The sequence below is a fragment of the Microcaecilia unicolor genome, chromosome 5 (genome assembly GCF_901765095.1).
Source record: "Microcaecilia unicolor chromosome 5, aMicUni1.1, whole genome shotgun sequence".
In the NCBI taxonomy this organism is placed as follows: Eukaryota; Metazoa; Chordata; class Amphibia; order Gymnophiona; family Siphonopidae; genus Microcaecilia; species Microcaecilia unicolor.
The window spans coordinates 310,139,462-310,152,882 of record NC_044035.1 but is presented as its reverse complement, the minus strand read 5'-3'; the positions used below and the strand labels follow the sequence as shown (position 1 = coordinate 310,152,882).

At 38.2% G+C, this 13,421-nt stretch overlaps 1 protein-coding gene across 1 annotated transcript in view; it reads left to right on the top strand.

Moving 5' to 3' along the window:
- The window catches only part of LONP2 (lon peptidase 2, peroxisomal), a 205,345-nt gene extending 192,633 nt beyond the window's left edge, over positions 1–12,712 (top strand). The window contains exons 14-15 of the mRNA XM_030204378.1: positions 3,684–3,874; positions 12,471–12,712. Coding sequence (XP_030060238.1) covers positions 3,684–3,874; positions 12,471–12,692 — 413 coding nt within the window. The 3' untranslated portion in view covers positions 12,693–12,712. The remainder of the gene's footprint in view (positions 1–3,683; positions 3,875–12,470) is intronic.
- The last annotated feature ends 709 nt before the right edge of the window (positions 12,713–13,421 follow it).

Here is a 13,421-nt window from a genome sequence, read left to right as displayed (position 1 = left end):
AGAACAGTTTTGGGTTGTTCTAGTTTATTGCATCATGCTTGGGTACCCACAGAACTATGTTGAATAAAATTAGTTAAATGGAGAACATATGTGATGAAATGTTAATACTACAGAATGATTTGCCTTTAAGTAACGTGCGTTTTCTATAAGCCGTGATCTTTGTTCCCCACCAGTAGATCGGGTTTTCAGGATATCTCATGCATATTTGTTAATCAAAACATAAATGAGTATCCTAATTCCAATCTGGTTACAAAAAAAATAATATTGCACTGCTAGTAACCACTAGCAACTTATAAATTTCATAAATATGCTTTTATTGAACAATGCTTTATACCTCTTACAGAATGCAAATAGTTAAATAAAAACCTCATGTTCTCCTCACTATTCACTATACTTCATTCATACCACACACACATGCAACATTTAACTTTATCCTAAGCCCCGCTGTAACCTTGCATTAAACCCACTACTTTACAACCTAGCTATTAAATATATAAAACATCAATATTTCTTCCAATATTCACTATGTTGATATGAATTTGAGCGTTTAAGCTGAATATATAGTTCAAACGACCATTTATAGTCCCTTCTTTATACCGCTGGAAGATTTATGATCAGTTCATAGGTTGTTACGCAGATCTTCAGCAACAAGTTGGTTTTTTTGTCAGTGGTAGAAAACATCTTTTTATTTGTTTCTAAAGTCACAATGAGCTTTATATTGCTTGACTGTAGAATAATAACTAAATCCACCATGGAGATGTAGTTCAAAGTGGATTTATTAAAGTGCCAAGAGGACCCAACACCGGCTGTGTTTTTGGGGTCACTATGCACAATTGTTTGTGAAAAGAAAACATAATAAACATTTTCATAATTTCACATAAAAAGATAACATCTCTGAAAAAACAGACATCAAATATACAATATAAGACATAGTGACTCACTGGCAGAGGTAAACATTGCAATGGTAAGAGAGATGAGCACACAGAGTATTCAGTCACTACTTTAAAAAAACAGCACTACTAGAGTGGTACATAAAAATTAGGTACCTTAGGACAGTGAGACAACTAAGAACAATGTGGTGCAGAAGACACATAGTAATACTTAAGGATGACATCATAAATGTATTTTATTTATTTGTGGCATTTATACCCCGCTCAATAGCAGGTTCAGTGCGGCTTACAAAGTATGGTACAAAGTATCACAGAGATAATACAGGGATGGAAACAATGTATCAAAGAGATGACATAATTACTTAGATTAGGTTCAGTATGGTACAATGTATCACAGAGATGATACAAAGTATGGAACAAAGTGTCGCAGGGACGGCATAATTTCATAGAGTGGGACAGTAGTATGAGATGTGTTGAAGGGATTGGAGTGTGGGTGATATAGTGGTGTGGAGTTATGTTTGAGAATTAGGACGGGACAAGTTGCACTAGCGTTTTTAGCACATGTACAAAATTAGCACGCGCTGTGTAGGCGCCTTCACAGCACACGCTAATGGTTAGCACATGCTAAAAACACTAATGCATCTCTATCACAGCTTAGTAAAAAAGGCCCAGAGTTATTAATTGCTACATAAAAATATAAATAAATAAAGATAAAAGAAGACCGGTTAACATTACCTAAAAAGTAGGTTATCTATGTGATGGATAGCCAATTATTAAGAATAACCGGTTATGACACTATGACCGGTTAACATTATAAAAACCCAGTTAAGACACCATGTTAACAATGTAAAAATCTAGTTAAAACATTGTGGCCGGTTAACAAACATAAAAAAGGTGCCAAAATTGAAAGCACCACAGCAATAAATGTTTACATGAAAGTCAGCTGTGTACTACGTTGTGGCACAAAATTACTGGTGTGCAAGTAGAAAAAGTAATCCGGGAGAAACTTACCAGCCCTGCAGTGTGGACTGTAACACACTGTGGACAATTTATAGGTCAGCATTAAGCCAGAAAGGGCAGCAACACTGCCACACCAGTTTTAAATATATAAAAATGAATTATTCATGAGGGAAAAAATGCATATGGAAACTGCACTTGTGATTTTCAGCCAGGGTACAATAACTGGCTATGGGGGCCTTTTACAAAGGTGTGCTAGCATTTTTAGCTCGTGCTAAAAATGCTAGGTCATCTTTGTAAAAGGAGCCCTGTGTGATTTAACCGGTTGTTAAAAAAAAACTAAACAAAAAAACATAATGGGCAAGATCTCAAAAAATGTAAGAATGTAACATATGAATGGGAACTATTATATAAATAAACATTGTATCAATAAACAAAATAAATGGGTCACCTTAGTAAAAACACCTACACACAGAGAAGAAATGAAGCATTATCTATAGAGGCTATGTGTGAGGTTTTCATAAGATCACTTGTATGGCTCCAAATGTAAAATCCTTAACAAAAACTGCTACAAAAAAGGCCTGAAGTCTAACTCAGAGTTAAGACAGTGAAGAAACAGAGTATTCATATAATGAATAGTTTTTCGTTCCTCTTGCAGGAGGAATGTGCGTGAGAGGAAATAAATAATTCATCCAGGCGTTATGGGTGCGTGCCAGATCTGAAATTACCACCGGGGGGGGGGGGGGTGCACTGGCCTGGCAGTAGTCTCATTTGGGCGTGTGCTGCACGCATGTAGAGCCTACAGCGGCTTAGTAAAAGGGCCCCTTAGTGCTCTGAAAATGAGCCCCTCAGTTTCCTAAGATACCTCATTTTTATTTATCTGTTCGTTTATTTACCACTCTAGTAAATGCTGTTTTTTTTTTTTTTTTTTAGTAGTGACTGAATACTGTGCGCTTATCTCTCTTACCATTGCGATGTTCACCTCTGCCAGTGAGTCACTGTTGTAACATTTATATCCTTTTTTATACATTTTAATATGTACCCTACGCCTGGAATAAACTTCCTGAGCCCCTACGTCTTGCCCCATCCTTGGCCACCTTTAAATCTAGACTGAAAGCCCACCTCTTTGACATTGCTTTTGACTCGTAACCACTCGCCTCCACCTACCCTCCTCTCCTCCTTCCTGTACACATTAATTGATTTGATTTGCTTACTTTATTTTTTTTTGTCTATTAGATTGTAAGCTCTTTGAGCAGGGACTGTCTTTCTTCTATGTTTGTGCAGCGCTGCGTACGCCTTGTAGCGCTATAGAAATGCTAAATAGTAGTAGTAGTAGTATATAGTTACATTTATTTTCTCTTCATAAGCTTTTTACCATATTGTGATAATTTTTATTCATTGGTCCATTTTTTTCTTTTTATATGTTTTATATTGTAACTTTGATGTATGTTTATAGAGATGTATCTTTTGATGTGAAATTATGAATGTTTATTATGTTTTCTTTTCACAAACAGTTGCACACAGTGACCCCTGAGGCAGGCAGCTGCATCTGTCGAAACAAGGCCCGTGTCAGGTCCTTTTGTTTTGGTGCTTTAATAAATCCGCTTTGAACTACATCTCCCTGGTGGGTTTGGCCATTGTGTCATACTCTACTCCCGCTTTGGCTTCTATGTTTGGATTTTCGTACAGGGTGTCTTCCTGCTTCTGTTTTGATTAATGTCACAAAACTCCACGTACTTTTTTTTTTCCTTAAGAATTCAGGTTTGTGTCATCACCAGGAAATGTACACGTTTATATTTCCTACCATAAAACATATATATTTTTTATGCTTTTAAGCTTCTGGAAGTTTTGATCTCCTTGACAACACTGACATCCATCTGCACTTCCCAGCTGGAGCTGTCACAAAAGATGGACCATCTGCTGGAGTTACCATAGTAACCTGCCTTGCTTCACTTTTCAGTGGACGACTGGTGCGATCAGATGTAGCTATGACAGGAGAAATCACACTAAGAGGTCTTGTTCTTCCTGTAAGTGTCAAAAAAAAAAAACTAACCTGTCTGACTGAAAAACTCAGTGCTTCCAGAAAATGACCAATTTTCTCATTCACAATAATATTGTATTCCTATATATTAAATAAATTCAAAATTGATTTTCCCATACATTGGGTATTTCTTCTATCATATAAACTACAATTCTAACCTATATAACATAAAGCATCAGGATAAATGCACTAATGTTGGAACAGGTAATTTGTAAATACTTTTAAAAAAGCAAAATAATATGAATTCTGCTCAAAAACATCCATATATTTTAGGCATATAGGATTTTGCAAAACAGTGTATTTTCGTACTATATAGGGGTCCTTTTACAAAGGCATGCTGAAAATGGCTTGCAGTAGTGTAGGCACAGGCTTTGGGCGCGCGCCGATCCATTTTTTAGCGCGCCTGTTAAAAAAAGGCCTTTTTTTCGCCAAAAATGGACGTGCGGCAAAATCAAAATTGCCGCACATCCATTTTGGGTCTGAGACCTTACCACCAGCCATTGACCAGCGGTAAAGAATCCGGGCGGTAATGACCTGCGCACGTCCGTTACTCGCGCCCAAAAATAAAAAAAATATTTTTCAGATGCTAGATGTGTTTTTGTAACAATAACCAATGATCTTAGCAAGCCACTGAAAAATATCAATTATAAACAATACAAATCTTAATGTGTAAACAATAATTCATACTACAGGATATAATGGGGTTGTAGGATGAAAGTAAAAGGGGGGGTGGAGTAACCTAGGGAAATTATTTTTTTGAAAATAGATAGATGCATGGAGCAGCCTCCCAGAGGAGGTGATGGAGGCAAGGACAGTATCTGAATTCAGGAAAGCAGGGGACAAGCACAGAGGCTTTCTGAGGTAGAGGAAGGGATTGTAGTGATGAACAGTTGGGGTGGATGGGCAGATAAGATATGCCAAATGGTCTTTTACTGCTGTCATATTCTGTGTTCTCTTTTTCAAAACTGACTTACTGTATCCACATATTTAACAACTATAGCAGTTCAACAAACCCAAATATTTATCAGACTGCATTACTGCCATGACTGAGGGACCCTTTAACAAAAGTTGTGGTAAAAATTCACAGTTACTATATGTACGTTACAAAACTGAACATGTGCTAACTGTTGGTAGTTCGTACAGCATCTTTGCATACAGTTACCCCAGAGGAAAAAATTGTGCATATAAAAACTTGACCAGAATATACAATGGTATATTTTACTCAATATCTTACATTTTAGCAGTCAGGCAAAATTTCCATAGCACTGTATGCAGAAATTATTATCTAAGATGGAGCTGTGCTCTGTTGTATTCATTTGGATTTAGTCAAAAATTTTTCATTGGAACCCAGAGTGTGTTACATTCAGATACAATAGGCATATGTGTTACCATCCTTCCCTCCCCTGTGATCAGATTAGGTAATATCCACATCATGTAATCCCTGGGGGTCTGTAGTAGTCCAGGAAACCTTCTTTTCTAATCATTTATTGTTATGGAATATCAGCTAGACAAAGATGAGTCAGACTTTGGTGCTTCATATGGATTCAGAGTTGCTATGATTGTCTACCTAAATGTCAAGAGGCAGGTTCTGAGGTAAAAAGAGTACTCAGAATTGAAAATCTGCCTTCTAAATTTAAGAAACTCCTTCACTAATCTGCTGTTGCATTGTGAAATATTTTGCATTCTAGTACTATGAAAGAGGTATTTTTAAATTATTGTAATTTCATATATAAATGCAGTCAATAAAACTGCTATTAAATGCTGTCATTTGCGTTGCGACAAGACATATTTTAATACCATCTGCACAGACTGCTTTTATATGCCGTTTTTTTGTGACTCATTCAGATATCATTTGTAAAGACTCCTGAGGCAGGCACACAGCTGAAACATGGAGCTCTGTTGAGTCGAGTCCAAGTCCTTGATAAAATAAATAGGGTTTTTATGAGATTGTCTCCTTGGTTCTTGGAAGAGTTGTGTTGGCTATATTACAAAAAAATATGGTAGTAACCATGATGATCTTAATCAGAAAATGAAAATATTTTTACATAATACAAAAGCTACCCTAGGAGAAGCAAAAGTTATAAACATGTGGTTTACACTTACTATAAGGCTCAATTTAGAAAAAGAATTTGTTTATGAATAACAGCAGAATTAGCAAACTTCAAAATACATTACATTTGGGCTTCTATCCCACTAACACTTTTTCAGTTCTAAGCGATTTACAACCCTATAGGGATCAGAACATTCCTCTGAGAATTACAGTGGTTGCTTTGGAGATAGGCAGAAATCAACTACAATACATATTTCTTAAATAAAGTTTTTCTCTTTTTTCAGAACATGAGATAAGATTGTGTAGGAGAATACATTCCAGTAATGTCTTTCCAAAGTCTGGCTGCTTGAATGGCAAGATTTATTGAAGAGCGCTAGTTTCTTTTTGCCCTTAGATGAAGGGAATGTGAAGGATTTGGCGGCTTATTGTCTCCTAGATCTGGTTGAGGTTGCAAACCAGAAGTGAGCTAGTAGAGAAAGTTTGAAAAACACTTACCTCAGTGGGGAACCAGTGTAGTTTGATGTAGGAAGGGGAGACACTGTCAAATTTTGATGGCCTGCAGATTAGTCTGATTGCAGTATTTTGAATGGTTTGAAGTCTCTTGGTTAAGATTTCTGTGCAGCCCAAGTATATTAGGTTGCAGTAATCAAGAGATGATAATAGTATGTTTATGTTTATGTTTATTCCACACTTGATATACCACCTTTCTGTAAATACAGTCAAAGCGGTTTACATATACAATTTTTGCAGGTGCTTTTATGTCCCAAGTGGGCTCAGGCATAGTACCAGCACATGTACCAGCCGTTCATATTGGTTGATTTCAAAGTACTTCCAAATAATATGGAGCTTTCTCATTAGGTGGAAACATTTTTGGCCAGGGTGTTGACTTTCGCTTCCAGAGAGACAGCGCAGTCGATCTGAACGCCTAGGAGTTTAATGGTGGGAGAAAGATTGAAGTTTACTTGATTGACGGCAATTGACTTAGAGATTTGGTCTGGTTTTGAGTTGAATCATAAAAATGTGTTTTTTTCAGTATTGAGTTTTAGCTTGTAAACATGCACCCATTTTTCTAGTAGGTTGATGCATTGTTGGACCCTAGATATGTCTATTTTGAGAGTTGATTGTATGGGGGTTAATACTGAGATGTCATCGGCATAGATGTAGTGGAGAAAGTCATTTTTGTCTAGCAGTGAGCTTAAGGATCGAAGGAAGACATTGAACCATATTGGAGATAGGGGGAGCCATGGGGGGACCCTGCGTCTTTTGCTCCAATTTAGGGATGTGTGCATTTACTTTGACCCTGTATGATCCGCTTTCCAAGAAGCCTCTGAACCACTTTAAAACATTACCTGTGATTCCCGTTTCTTCAAGGTTCCATAGTAGGAGAGTATGGTCTACTGAGTCGAACGCTGAGGACGGATCAAATTGAAGTAGCAGTGCACTTTTTCCTTCACTTAACAGTAGTCGGATGTGGTCTAACGTGGAACTCAGAACTGTTTCTCTGCTAAAAATAAAAGCGCATGGAATCCTGATTGAGATGATGGAAGAATATCATGCCAGTCCAAGAAGTGAGTGAGCTGTAGGGTTACCATTCCCTCCATTAAATTAGTAAAGAATGGAATTGAGGCTACTGGTCTGTAGTTAGAAACCAGTTGTGTAGATTGGTTGGATTCTTTTGGTATTGATGTAATGATGATTTCAGCCAAGCTTTGGGGAAATATTCCTTGTGCCAGTTGCTGATCAATCCGTCATTGGACATTAGCATGGAATGTTGGTGGGGCGGTAATCATTAAGTGGGGAGGACAGATATATAGTATGCAATTGGAGGAAGCATACTTTGAGAATAGTTTGGAAAAGGCAGACGATTGTGTGTTATCAAATTCCTTCCAGGTTCTGTTTGCAGGGGGCGCCTTCTTTAGGAGACAGGGATGCTAATGAGTCAAAATCTTTGTCAGTGGAAGAGGGGAGACTAGTTCTGAACTTATTCTCCTTGTCTTGGAAATATGTGGCTAGTTGGTTTGCTGAGGGAAGTCCCTCTTTATCGTGCTCTTCAGGTTTTGAAGGTGTAGTAAGTGAGTTATGGAGAACAGTTTTCATATCACATCCCCTTTTTGGATCAACTCCAAGTAATATTTTTTCCTGGTTAAAGTTGTTTGTCTTTGTAGATATGGACTGCTGCTCGCCAGTTGGCCTTGGATAGATTGGATTTCTCGTTAATCCGTTTGCATTCAAGTTTTCAAAATATTGTAAAGCCTGGTGTTATGAGAATCCACAATGTGATTTTTGTTTTATCTGAAAATGAATATGTTCTCATATTCCACAATTACATTGATGCACAACTTGATCAGGAGTCATATCAATCCTATATAGAAATCATGACTTCATTGGGAAGAACTGAAAGTCTTTCAGCGATTGACTTTATACCTCTTTTAAACTGAGCTATATCTGGTGCTGAAGGCAGAACATTTGAAAGTTCATAGTTACCTGTGGATTTTTCTTCTGGTCTTCAATAGAAATCAAACAAAATAAAACATGGAAAAGAAAATAAGATGATACCTTTTTTATTGGACATAACTTAATTTCTTGATTAGCTTTCGAAGGTTGCCCTCCTTCGTCAGATCAGAAATAAGCAAATGTGCTAGCTGACAGTGTATATAAGTGAAAACATTCAAGCATTACTATGACAGTCTGACAGGGTGGGAGGATGGGGGTGGGTAGGAGGTATACATGGGGACATCAAAGCATGGGGACATCAAAGTGGAGGAGTGGCCTAGTGGTTAGGGTGGTGGACTTTGGTCCTGGGGAACTGAGGAACTGAGTTCGATTCCCGGCACAGGCAGCTCCTTGTGACTCTGGGCAAGTCACTTAACCCTCCATTGCCCCATGTAAGCCGCATTGAGCCTGCCATGAGTGGGATAGCGCGGGGTACAAATGTAATAGAAATAGAAATAAATATCATTGATATTCTAACAGGATAGGTGTGGATAGGTGAGGGGAGGGTGATCAACAGAGAAATACAGCTTTATGGTTTATAATGGGCTAGGAACCCCAGATCCTTGTTAAGTCCTTTCTGTTGGGTGTTAAAATATTCAATCATTCTGACTTCAAAGGTCTTACGTTCTTGTATGGTTTTAAAGTTACCTTTCAGGATTCTCACTGTGAAGTCACTGGTACAGTGTCCTGTTCCTGTAAAATGCTGACCAACAGGGGTGGGAGCCCTACTGGCACCAGTATTGTTCATGTGATGTCTATGTAAATTGAATCTTGTCTTAAGCATCTGGCCTGTTTCTCCAATATAGCATCCTTCGTTACATTTTTTACACTGAATGATATATACCACATTGGAAGATGAGCAAGTGAAAGATACCTTTATGTTGAATATCTTTCCTTTGTGGATGACTGTGGGGTCCTGTGAAATGTTTTGGCATAGTTTGCAACTGGATAAATTACAGGGAAGTGTTCCCTTCTGTTCCTTTTCAGTCTGTGATGGAAGTTTACTTCTGATTAGCTTGTGTTTTAAGTTGGGTGGCTGTCGGAAGGCCAGTACTGGTGGGGATGGGAATATCTCTTTCAGTAATTCATCCTCCTGGAGTATAGGTTGTAGATCTCTTATGATTTTCCTCAGTTTTTCCAGCTCTGGATTGTATGTCACTACAAGGGGGATTCTGTCTGTGGATTTTATTTCTCCTTGTACTGTAGCAGATTCTCCCTGGGTGTTTTGAGGGAGGAGGCAATATTCTTGGAGATTATTTTGGGGTTGTAGCCTTTCTGTTTGAAGGATGCAGTCAGGCTTTTAAGGTGTCTGTCTCTGTCCCCTGGGTCAGAGCAGATACAGTGGTATCCTGTGGCTTGGCTGTAAATGATGGATCTTTTTGTATGTGAAGGATGGAAGCCGGAGTTGTGGAGGTACCTATCCACACCTATCCTTTTAGAATATCAATGATATGCTTTGATGTCCCCATGCATACCTCCTACCCACCCCCATCCTCCCACCCTGTCAGACTGTCATAGTAATGCTTGAATGTTTTCACTTATATACACTGTCAGCTAGCACATTTGCTTATTTCCGATCTGACGAAGAAGGGCAACCTTCGAAAGCTAATCAAGAAATGTATTAAGTTATGTCCAATAAAAAAGGTATCATCTTATTTTCTTTTCCATGTTTTATTTTGTTTGATTTCTATTGATAACCTTAAGAGTGGACTAAGACGGCTACCACACCTCTCTACATGTAGAACCCCAAAGAATAGCAAGATTCCGGAATGCTAAAGAGTGACAAGATTCCACAGCAGAATCTCAAAGAGTAGCAACGTTCCATGTAGAACCCGATCTGACGAAGAAGGGCAACCTTCGAAAGCTAATCAAGAAATGTATTAAGTTATGTCCAATTAAAAAGGTATCATCTTATTTTCTTTTCCATGTTTTATTTTGTTTGATTTCTATTGATAACCTTAAGAGTGGACTAAGACGGCTACCACACTCCTCTTCTGGTCTTCAAAGAGATCTGCAGAGCTTATGGACCAATTTCCATAAAATCTTTCTAGACAAGATCTAGCTTCATTTTCTGCATTATCTTGTTTACCAAAATACATAGCTGAGGAGATGGCTTTTGCCTCTCGTACTAAATCTGCCTTAGCTCTATCAAATTTCCCTTATATAAATAAGGAGCCAAAGAGCTTGCTGGGCCTCTTCACAAAACCCACTTCTTACTGAGAAGATGTAACTACTACTCTTGGCTGCAAAAGTGGAGTTACAACAGTCTTGGAATCCAAAAAAGAACTTAAATGTACAGGATCGTAAAAAAACATATTTCACTGAATTTAATTTCAATGCACATTTGCAAGGAAAATTCAACCAGAAAAGACCGCCCAATTGTATAACTTGTGAGCGAAGTTTAAGGAAATGTTGACACCTCTTTTGGGTTACTTTAGATACATCCGGAAACATTCTAATCTTACAATTCAGAAAAAGCTCTTCTCTATGGCGGAAAAATTGTTTCAATATCCAGTCTCTATCAGGTTGTAATACAAATGTCACTATTAATGTTGCAGGTTTTAAACCCAAATTATCATCTTCAAGTGTCTGTGTAAGATTTAAACTCTCAAAAGATACTCCGTTCCCTTTGGCAACAGGTTGTTCAGTAGTTTTCTTAATATAAGGTAATAGGTAATACATTTTTGGAACCGGAGGATAAGCTTGTTCCGGAATCTTCAGTATTTCAGACGAATACTTTTTTAAGAGTTATTAGAGGAGCAATTGAAATTAATTTGGTCATAACCCTGAACTACTCCTTTCTAGCCTGTAATTTCTTTGAATAGTGTGGAGCTTTCTTCATTTTCCTAGGTGTTGTGCCTTTCTCATTCCTTAATTGTGGACTAAAGATGAGAAATATAATATGTTGATTATGTTATTTTTGTGATTTGAAATTTGTATTGATAATATTCATCTTTTCTGTATCAAGAATTATTCTTGGAATTTGAATTTGTAAATTGCTTAAAATAAAAGAGGGGAGGAAAACCCCCATTTCTTCCCTTTTGTTGTTTCTGGTTGGCTTTTTACTTCTATAGAGGAATAACATTTTTATCACCTCTTAGCAGTTTGGAAATTTTCTTCTCTGTTATGGCTTCAGACAATAGTACCATGCATAGATTAATATATGCCAGTTGATCCTTATCCTCCCAAGTACATTTCCTCAGTGGCATTCCTAGGGGGGTGGACACCCGGGGCGGCGCCCCGCTTCCCCCCCCCCCCCCGATGCAGCGCGGAACCCCCCCCCCCCCCCCGGGTGCACGCCGCTGGGGGGGGGGGTGGCCACAGCGCGTGCCTGCTCAGAGTTCCCTGACTTTGCGCGTTCACTGGAGCTCCCTCTGACCCGGAAGAGGAAGTAACCTGTTCCAGGGCAGAGGGAGCTGCAGCGAACGCGCGAAGTCAGCGAACTCAGAGCAGGCGTGCGCCGCAGCACCCCCCAGCGGCGTGCACCCGGGGCGGACTGCCCCCACCGCCCCCCCCCCCCCCCCCCCCCTTGGTACGCCACTGCATTTCCTTGACACTGATCCACCCAAAAACACCTTCCCTGTATCAGACTTTCAAACCTGACTCTGAAGATTGTTCTGTGCTCTTGTTGACAGGCAACACTTCTGAGGTCAGTTCAGCTACCTTGATTTAAAATTAGCTAATAATTTGAAAATCTGAGCTTGAGATCAGAAACTCGACAATTGTCACAGGGACTGCTGCTTCTTTTCAGCTTTTATTTGCTAACAGACATGATGCTCTGCCAAAGTAAAACTATTCAGTGTCCTTGCTTAAAAAAACGACTAAATCTAGAGATTTGTAAATGCTTTGAACTGGTTGTCTGGCATAAGCAATATAAAATGGCATTTTAAATTAAATTTCATGAAAGTGTGAAATTATTTTTAGGATTATCTGTTGATACATTCAGCATTTGAGTGAACAATAACCTGAAATGTTATCCTGCACCCAAAATGTGATCATTAAACTAATTGTAAGTCTTTATCCCAATGTGTCTAAACAGGTTGGTGGAATTAAAGATAAAGTACTAGCTGCTCACAGAGCCGGACTGAAGACAGTTATCATTCCTAAGCGCAATGAAAAGGATCTGGAAGAGATTCCCATCAATGTGAAAGAGGATCTGAATTTTTTTATGGCTGGCTGTCTGGAAGAAGTTCTTAATGCAGCTTTTGATGGTGGATTTTCAGCCAAACCCAGGCTTGATCTTGTGAATAGTAAACTCTAAAAAGGTTTTGTTTTTTTTGTTAGTCAGCTATTGTTAAAGCTGAACTATTTACTGTAATATTAATTAACTGTGTCACACACAACCTGGTGAGTCCAATCAGCATCAAAGCCTGAACACTTTAACCCTTTAGTGTCCAGTGTTCCCATCAAACTGTTCCCATATGGCTTATTATGGGAACATTGGACACTAAAGGGTTTAAACACAGATTAGAAGTATTATATTTCAGTCTCGCCCTCTTAAAGCAGCAGTATTCACTAGATTCTTCAAACATTTTGTTAGTTTCTTAAAATCTAAGGGCCCTGTTTACTAAGGTGCACTAGCATTTTTAGCACATGCTAAACGCTATATTAAGCCCATATATTTCTATAGCGCATGCTAATAATGCTAGTGCAGGACCCTAAATATCTTGTAAATTTAATGTTTTCTTGTGTGTGTGTGTGTGTGTATATATATATATATATATATATATATATATATATATATTGGAATAACTGCTATCCTCCTTGTACTCTGCTCATTTAGAAAATAAAATCTCTAGTCCTCTGTAAACATAGCAATATACTAATTGCATAGATGCTTAATGAGCATTAATTTTGCATCTCTCAAGTAGGGTCTGCTCAATATAACAAAATGGATGATCATAAATATAACACAAGCTACCTTAACCATGAAATAAAAATTAGAAAAAGGAAATTTTGTAATTATTAATTTTTAACTGAATTACCTTAA